At 45.7% G+C, this 9,771-nt stretch overlaps 1 protein-coding gene across 1 annotated transcript in view; it reads left to right on the forward strand.

Moving 5' to 3' along the window:
• Positions 1 to 7,526: 7,526 nt before the first annotated feature.
• The window catches only part of selenoe (selenoprotein e), a 2,323-nt gene continuing 78 nt past the window's right edge, over positions 7,527 to 9,771 (forward strand). Inside the window, exons 1-4 of the mRNA XM_080531269.1 lie at positions 7,527 to 7,648; positions 8,117 to 8,193; positions 9,107 to 9,185; positions 9,582 to 9,771. The exon at positions 9,582 to 9,771 is cut by the window's right edge and continues 78 nt beyond it. Coding sequence (XP_080387395.1) covers positions 7,535 to 7,648; positions 8,117 to 8,193; positions 9,107 to 9,185; positions 9,582 to 9,725 — 414 coding nt within the window. The 5' untranslated portion in view covers positions 7,527 to 7,534 and the 3' untranslated portion in view covers positions 9,726 to 9,771. The remainder of the gene's footprint in view (positions 7,649 to 8,116; positions 8,194 to 9,106; positions 9,186 to 9,581) is intronic.

Consider the following 9,771-nt stretch of genomic DNA (forward strand, 5'->3'; position numbering starts at 1 on the left):
GCTCCTTTCATGGGGGAAACAGTGGGAACTCTGTGCTTAGGACCCTGGAGTTAATGCATCACGCGCTGCATATTTGTACTTTTCGGGGGAGAAAAGGGGGTATAGCCAGGAGCGGAGCAGGAGGCTATGGAGGAGTATGGATGGATCATGTGGTCTCTAATTGGATCCAGAAGACTGGGGCTTTGGCGTGGGCCTGCTCTGCTGACACGGTGCTCCACTTACATGTTGCTTTTGTGTGTGTGTGTGTGTGTGTGTGTGTGTGTGTGTGTGTGTGTGTGTGCGTGCGTGCGTGTGTGTGTGTGTGTGTGTGTGTGTGTGCGCGTGCGTGCGTGCGTGTGTGCGTGCGTGCGTGTGCATGTGTGTAAGTGTGCATAGAGTGTGTGCCTAGACTAAACAAACTGCACAATGCTTAGCGCGACTGCAATCCGAGGCACGGTCAAGATGTGACACCAGGGTCGACCGCAGCCTAGACCTCACTGTGACCACAAAGAGACGTTCCGAGCCAATCGTCTATCCCAGACGACCCCAAAAAAGGAGTTTAATTTATCTTGAGTGGCAGATGACATTTCTAGACTAGTATTTTTCAATGCGAAGGCGTTTCTAGAATAGACACTCCTTCCTCTAACTACAATCTAACCCACCCACCGCATCCCACTAAGTTCACTCTCAGTGCCCCTTCACTACTGTATTCATAGTACTGACTGACTGAATGACAGAGTAGAACGTTTGAGCGAACGCTCCTCCAGACTGGCTGTCTTCTATGCGTGCCAGTGATGGAGGTTTTCCTAACACCACTAACATGTGTCGTGCAGTTGCTGTCCCTGAACATGCTGTGTGGCTGAGACAGCAAGGAATGAGACTGACTGAATAACTAGCATGTCATCACGTCGGTTGTCTTAGAGGATGTATTTACACAAACATTTTCAGAGGTTTTTTTCAATTGAGTGTCCCCTCTCTCTTGTGACTTTACCAGTTTGAATACATAAGCAAGTTAGATTTGGTTAGAATGGTGGTACACTTTTAGCCTTGCTTTCTCAGAGAGTCGTGGTGTTGACGGCTTCCCTAGCTTAAGTCATGTTCGTTATTACTGAGGTGATCGAAGATCCAGGTGAATTATAAAACTATGAAGATAAACAATGGAGACCATACATGATAACTTCCATGTGAGGTTACTATGGCAGTCAAATGTTAGGGCGGGGTAGGAGTGTGGGAAGGGGGAGGGGGGGAAGGGGGGGGGGTTCAATGACAAGTTGACTGCCAGTCTAAACAGAACGTGGATCTTGGCCCACAGTGATGTGCCAGGTCTATAGCAGCAGCTAGGCCCTAAGACTCTCAACCCTATGAGTCAGCCAACCGCCAGAGACCTAGAAACCTATTCAGATCCCTCGGTTGCTATGGCGATGGGAACAGATTGCTGCCACATCTGGTAACCATTTCAGTCCAGCGAAAAAGAGGAAGAAAGAAATTTATGAGTGAGGGAAAAAAGACAAATATTTTCTGCAATGCAAAGCAGAAAAGAAACTGGGGGTAAGGTTACACTTGAAAGGAGTTTGAAAATATTAATTTCTGCGGCCAAAATGGAGAAAAAACCTTTTTATTTCCCCCCATAAGTTATAGCGATTAGATTAGGCCTCACCGTTTGACGTGTACACTTGTAAGTTGACAGATTGTACTAACCAGTGTAGTCCGACATTGAAAGGGGAAGTTCAAGTATATAAGGCCTCAAATCTTATGGGATAGTCTAGAAGGTCACCCTTCTTCCACATACATCACCGGGACATTCCGCAGTAAATTACATCCATGACTTGGAAGAATAAACTTCTACTCCCTAGAAATAGTTCCATGTTATTCACAACAGAGCTCTGTAGGCTATCTATCGATTTTTGGGAGAGAAACAAAAAAAGAGGTCTGAAGAATCAGTTAACATGGATGAGTGAAGATTTAGTGTTCAACATGTGGTGTGTTTTGTTGTTTAATGATCTGATGCTTTATTGCCTGAGAGAACTGTTGAGCGTTTGGTAGAAATGCACTTTAGCATGGGTCATTGTTTCCCCAATGATTTATTTTCACAACAAGCTGCTTTTTGAACAAGGTTCTCTCTATTGTCGTTTGTCCTCGTCAAACAAATTGTCAGCTAGAAAACATTGTTTAATTGGAACTCGCTCTGAACATGCTTCATGTGACTTTCAGGCCTGTGGAAATGCAGTAACTATTGCAATGACATTTACTGGAAATGGAGCTGGCGTTTTCCCTCTCCCTAACCACCAAATGCTGAGGTCAGTGTTTAACCAGGAGGAAATAGCGCTGGGATCACATATGTGTTTATATTATTGCCAGTGACATCCACTCACTCTATGATTTAAGACTGTCATTAGACTAGCCCGACTCCCTCACAATGGCACCGAACTGAAATAGGCTCGCAATCCCCCATACTGCTTAAGGACAACCACTCCATAGGACGACCTCCCAAACATTCAAACAAGTCAGTAACGTGCATTCGCCCTTTAAATAATAACTAGGTCTGAGAGGCAAGTTCTGAGAGCTGGTTGTTCTCCCACAAACTTAAACTTAAAGAACAACAACATGACATATAGAAGCTGCACAGTAAGACTCTTTAGCATTTAACCACACGCTGCTTCTGTTATGATGCACAGACATGGCAATTAAGAATGAAAGATTAATTAGTCAGCATCCCTGTTTGTGGTAAACATGACATTACAAATGAACTAACGTGAATAATGAGAGAGATAATGAATGTGAAGTGGCTCTCAACACGCAGTCGTCTGTGTTTTCTGGTGGAAATACTGCAGAGGGGTGTGCAAACAGTTGTCTGGGACTTTAAATTGCACTACTTTTTTCCCCCTTTGTCAGCGTAATTCTGTCGAGGGTGTATTAAGAAGGATCTGGGTCTAATAGAAAACAGGTCAGTCAGACTCTCTCCTTTTACTCTCTCTCTCTTTCTCTCTCTCTAGTGTCTCTCTTTCTCCCTCCCTCCCTCTCTCCCTCCCTCCCTCCCTGTCTCTGTCTGTCTCTCTCTGTCTCTCTCTCTCACGTTCTCTCTCATTCTCTCTCTCCCTCTCTGTTTCTTTCTCATTCTTCATCCACTGCCCTCTTCCCCTCCTCCCCTCCTCCCTCCTTCCCACAACAGCCCCACTATCCACTATCTCCACACGTGGAGGTGGCTGGGGCTCAAGTAGTGTGGCTCCAAGTTTCAGGTTCCACATTATTCCAGAGGCAGAACCAAATGCTTTTTTTTTCTTCCACATTCACATCCACTCAGACCCAGTAAGTGGAGAGAGAGAGAACCTCCTCCGTACTCCAGAGAATGGGATGGAAAATGATCACAAGACTCTGTTCTCCTGTCCAAAAAAAACGGGGAGGGAAACGGTTCAAGAGGAGAGAGCCTATTCTTTTTATTCACTGAACCCATACACTGGCTTCCACAGTCAACCTCCAGTCGCTGTAATCTGAGCCTACTCAGACAGAGTAGTTTGTTGTTTGCAATCCTATTCGCTGTTCTCTCTCTCTGATTTGTGCCAAGCGTCGCTACTAAAACGTCTGTTGACTGCGTCTAGGCTGCTGCTCTCTAACCTTCCCCTTTCTCAACCAGAGGCAGCTTGTCTTATCGCTCTGTCACTGCGGAGCCAAATCGTGATTATTAACACCCTCTTTATCCAGAGGCCTAATTCATTGAGACGATATGGTGCCGCACTTTACCTCAGAGAGCCTGAGACTCCGGGGTTTGATAATGGCTCTGCCTGACTCTGAAAGCTAGCGAGTCACTGTGTGTGTGTGTGTGTGTGTGTGTGTGGACGCATGCATGCGTGTGTGTGTGTGTGTGTGTGTGTGTGTGCGTGTGTGAATGTATTGCCCACTGTGGCCCAGGCCGAGGCCCACACTGAAGCCATTACAACAGCCATGTGTTTGTGATTAGGCAGCCTCAGATTAGAGAGGGGAGCGGTGGTAGTCTGTTTGCCCCGTAGCCCCTCTGATGTGGTCAGCGGCTGGACATCCATCACTGCAAATCTCCCGCATCCGGCATGATGTCACTGCCGCCGCCTCCTCTCCGTCCGCCTTGAATCCAGATATGTAAACATTGGTCCCCTCACCTCCCCCAAACTCTCTCACACATACACACACACGCACACGCACACACACGCACACGCACGCACACGCACACACACACACACACACACACGCACACACACACACACACACATACACACACACCCTAACCCTAACCCTAGCCCTAGCCTTAACCATAGCCCTAGCCCTAACCCTAACCTGAACCCTAACCCTAGCCCAAACCCTAACCCAAATCCTAGCCCAAACCCTAACCCTAGCCCAAACCCTAACCCAAACCCTAGCCTTGACCATAGCCCTAGCCCTAACCCTAGCCCTAGCACCTAACCCTAACATAAAATGTTTTCGTTAGATTTAACAGGTCTGTTTGTGTTTGTCAGCTACAGTATAACCCTATTCCTGTATACAGCCTTGTCTCGTGGTATACCCTTCCTAACCTCGGTTTTACAGGCAGTGGTTTACTGCAGAGACGGGCCAGGCGTGCGGCGTTCCTCCCCCTGCAGCCCTGAGGGTCCAGACAGCCAGGATCAAACACACTGGCCCCCTGTTTGTCAGGCTGCGACCCGCTGCCTTCGTGGAGGGAGGAAGTGCGCGTCTCTATAACAAGCCCTGACTGCTGAGTGCGAGGAAAGAGACAGGACGACGGCTCTGGAGGATCCTGTCCCGCTGGGGAGGCTTCCGTTCTCCTCATTATGTATGCAGATCAGAGGGCATGCTGGGAGAAAGGGAGGGAGGGAGGGAGGGCGAGGTGAGAGAGTACTGTCGACTGGATGTTTGATCCTGCTCCAGGTTTGTGTGTGTGTGTGTGTGTGTGTGTGTGTGTGTGTGTGTGTGTGTGTGTGTGTGCGTGTGTGCGTGTGTGTGTGCGTGTGTGTGTGTGTGTGTGTGTGTGTGTGTGTGTGTGTGTGTCTAACATTCGTGTTGATTTAGATGTGCAGGATAGTTGGATACATAGTGTCCCTGGTGTGGCACCAATCAATGTTAATGTAAATATGGAAAATTAAGGTGCACTCTTGTATGTGTGCTCGTGCGTGTGTGTGTGTGTGTGTGTGTGTGTGTGTGTGTGTGTGTGTGCGTGTGTGCGTGTGTGTGTGTGTGTGTGTGTGTGTGTGCGTGTGTGTGTGTGTGTGTGTGTACATGCTTGCGCAAGCGTGTGCGTGTTTGTGTGTCTGTGTGTGTGTGTGTGTGTGTGTGTGTGTGTGTGTGTGTGTGTGTGTGTTGGTGTATGACAGAATTATTTTTACTGGATTTATTTCCCTGTCCTCTTAAAGCCTTTTGTGATGACACTAAATCAACCACCATATGACCTGCATCTCTCCACTACTACACAACCTATTTCACTGTTGTCAGCAGATGAATGATGGTAACCTTTCTCTCTCTCTCTCTCTCTCTCTCTCTCTCTCTCTCTCTCTCTCTCTCTCTCTCTCTCTCTCTCTCTCTCTCTCTCTCTCTCTCTCTCTCACACACACACACACACACACACACACACACATATATATATATACACACACACACACACACACACACTCACAGTGAGAATACATATGGTATGCATCCACACATACAGTACTCATACAGAGGCATGCCAAGACCCCACCCCCAACACACACACACACACACACACACACACATTCTCTCTCTCTCTCTCTCTCTCTGTCTCTCTCTCTCTCTCTTTCTCTCTCTCCCTCTCTCTCTCTCTCATTCTATCTCTCATTCTATCTCTTTTTCTGTTTCCCTCTGTTTTGAAATGAATCTGAGATTGATTGTTCTTCTCCGAGCCTTTGGCAGGCAAACTTACATTGTGAGAAACATGGCTGGGTTTATAACACAAATAAAGATGTAAAAAGTAAAACTGTTTTCCAAATGGAGGTTGTGGGGCCTGTTCTGTTTGGGCCACAGATTTACGACGACTGCCAAGGGGAGGAAACTCTGTTAAAACGGGACTGCTCTGCCATTTGACACATCATCGCTTGCACACGTCGAATTTGAGGGCTGAGCTTCAGGGCTCTGCCTGGAAAAGATAGAGAGAGAGATGGTTTTGCTTGAGCATTCCAATCCGGAATGGTTTATTTTTGTTGGAAACATAATTGTCTGTGGCTAGGATTTTGGAAGTACATTTTAGCCGCCAATCTGCCAGGAAATATAGACGCAGATATCATCGCCATCTGGGGGTGACCTAGTGTGCATACACACACTGTTTCTCTAAACAGAGTAAAGTCAGACGTTTCGCTCTACACTAGCGTAATGGATATGATCTTCTCCTTATCCAGTTCTCCTAAAATGTAATTTCTGTTTAATCTAAGGCCCGTTTTAGGTGTATCAGAACCCCACACCCCCCACCCCCCAACCCCACCCCGCCCTTCTCATGAATTCATCTTTTATAACAATCTAATAACAGACTGAAGCTCAGCTTCTACCCCAGGGCCATCCAGGCCCTGAACACAGCAAAGACCTAGGTTCTGGGCCCTGGACAGTCTGGACGGATTGATGGCAGCTGCTGGATTGAAAAAATCAGGTGTAGTGCTGAGGCACAAATGTGTAAATTTCAAGCCTGCAAACTGCGACACTTTAAATGAATGTGCAATAACACTATGTGCAATATGACAACCCTAGTCGTCTTACCTGTACAGTATAGTATAGTGGATAGTGTACATAGCCTTTATTTATGTAAACCAGCTCCTTTCCCTTCTTCTTTTTTTCTTTTTTTTCTTTCCTAGCACCAGGGGAGCCACCCCTCCCAAATGTCGTTGTTTGATACCTGTACTATAGCAATGACAATAAAGACCATTCATTCATTCATTCAATAAACATGAGCTATCAAGTGTAATACATTTTGATGAATGACACACATTCATTGGTTTATTTGAGCCTTATGTAAGGGCATTAACCGGTTTTGGGAAAAGAAAGAGCTGATCATTTGGATCAATCTCTAAGGAAGGCCAGAGTTCATTTTCTAAAGCCCTCTTTAGAGACACATGAGCAGTCAGACCTCTCTTCAAGCATAGGTAAGTACATGTGGTGAGCCATGAGTGGCCAATGACCAACACCATGCTGTGGGAAAAAGTGATCATGACACAGATGCTCTCAAGGGTTGCGTGGACCTCGACAGAGACAGAGGAACTGGGAGAAACTAACAAAGTTAGTCAGGGGGTCGACTTCTGCAAATTTGGATAACCCCAAATAGTAACTTCTAAGTCATTTGTCATTTGAACTAGGACTGATCTCACCTGGTGATCCTAATCCATAACTTCAATCAATGAGCAGAATTTGAGCTGAAAAACCCATATATAAAAAAGAGGAGTCATATTGCTGGTGGACACTCCCACCCCCCACAGCAGTGACCCCTGGTTCAGTCCACCCTGAGCCAGTTGTCCATGTGCTCTGTGAAGGTAGCGGTCACCTGTTACTGTTCTCCATTGAAGACAGAAAGCCACACTCTGAGGGGTTTAACATGTGGGCCATCTTGGTTCTCACCGTGGCCCTCGCTGCCACTGGAAGAGGAGAAGACAATGTCACAGACACAGACGTCGTAGAGAAACCTGTAATAGCCAGGGGCGTACTAATGGTGAGTAGAACAAGAACTGATGTGACTGTTCAATAGGTTGAATATCGGGCCTTCTGGACCATGTTGGTAGCATATGTAGTATGTGGATCTTGAAATGATGTGTAGACAAACTAATTATCTATGCGTCATTCTTACATGTAGCACTTATATAGGCTTCACAATACATTTAACTGAGCATGTATCATGGAACAATCAATACAAACTTGTGTATGGCACCTACATCTGACATGATCATGTTTTATGAACCATGTTCAATGTCTGTCTGTCTGTCTGTCTGTCTACCTGCTTGCCTGCCTATGTGCTTGTCTGTCTGTCTTTCTGTCTGTCTTTCTGTCTGTCTGTCCGTCTGCCTGCCTGCCTGCCTGCCTGCCTGCCTGCCTGCCTGCCTGCCTGCCTGCCTGCCTGCCTGCCTGCCTGCCCCCCTGCCTGCCTGCCTGCCTGCCTGTCTCTCTGTTCGTCCTCCCACAGGCTCCCAGTGTGGTTGGATGAGCCATAAAGAAGATGCCACAGCTCTATCACTTCCTGATGGAGCGTTGGGCATTGTAGTATCCTTTCATGGTTGTCTCACGGCTCCCAGACATACAATATAAAGCTTGCCTGTGACCCATCCAAGCCTTTTAATTTTTCTCATGACCTTGCAGATAAACAAAACATGTTCCTAGTTATAGACCAGTCTTATGCCAACAGAAATTGGCCTCAACCCACAAGTGGGTCTTGAACTAGGACTTGGAAACACTTCTCTATAAATATGTGACACGGTTTGATGGAAAGATCTGCATGTCAACAATTCTCAAGTCGCGTAGATGACTAAAAAGCTTGTTGTGTTTTCTGTTTTTTTGCATATTACGAAAGTTGAAGTGTTGAAGAGCCCACTCAATATAACAAACACCTGATCATTAAATACTACCATTTGTGAAATGGATCCACTGTATCGTCTGCCGTAGGTTACTGGGTAGGCCTAAGTGATACATGGCTTCTAAACAAACTTACATTTTAGGGTGTGTTCAAACGCAAGGATTGTATGATCATCTAATTATGTATAATTATGTGTTTTTAACATGTTGATGTTCTATCAGCATGTTGTGATGTGCTAAACATGCTGTTAGATGTTCATCGCGATGTTGCTGCTCAGGTGATAGCTATTCAGAGCGAGTTTCTCCGATATTTGGTTTGAGGGGTACCAACATTCAAATAAACATATCTTATTTAACTATTTTCTGATTTCAATCTATGACAATCATTTGAAAGCTTACAATCTGCTCTTTCATAATCTGGAAAAAAAATGAAAAATGACCATGCCCTACTTGAGGACTTTTTCACTAGACCCTGTCACATATTTGTCAATGATATTTGTTTTCAGTATGTGAACTTGAAAGGTGAGTACAGTAGCTTGAACTAGGTAGATATAGGTAAATCCTACTGGTTTCCTTTTTTCCTTCATCCTCCTTTCCATTAAAGTCACAACCTGGAGTATGATTCATCAGAAGATAAGAACCCCCGCCTGATTCTTTTCAATGATCAGGATGAGGTTGTTCAGGTAAGATTAACATTTCATAGATTGTCATATCACCCAAGTGTCAGGCCAACATGTTAAAGAATGATAATAATTGATTGTATATATTATTATATAACTGACATAATTGATCATTGATTTCATTTAGTGTTTGACTATGACCTGATTAAATTGAGATAACGTTTGCAAGAAGCATGAAAGACACTATGAAAGAGTAAAGCGGAAGGGGTAATATAATTGTATACGGGAAAATGAGACACTGATACACGAAAAGAGGTGTGTGGGCGAGATGTTCTCCCTGTCTGATATGTGTAAATGTCTTTATCTCTGTGTGTGTGTGTGTGTGTGTGTGTGTGTGTGTGTGTGTGTGTGTGTGTGTGTGTGTGTGTGTCTGTGTCTGTGTCTGTGTGACTTTAACAGACGATCCCCGTGAAGAAGATGAAGGCAGATGAGATCAGCAGCCTGCTGGACTCTCTGGGCTTTTACAAGAGGTCTGAGAAGGGAGAGGAGGTGCCGGAGGAATTCCAGCACTTTCCCCTCCGCGCTCCACGCGACGAACTGTGAGGACCTCTTGTGGCCGGACTCTGCCACTGCACCCAAGTCACAAATG

This window comes from Nansenia antarctica (genome assembly GCF_963989245.1).
Source record: "Nansenia antarctica genome assembly, chromosome: 5".
In the NCBI taxonomy this organism is placed as follows: domain Eukaryota; kingdom Metazoa; phylum Chordata; class Actinopteri; order Argentiniformes; family Microstomatidae; genus Nansenia; species Nansenia antarctica.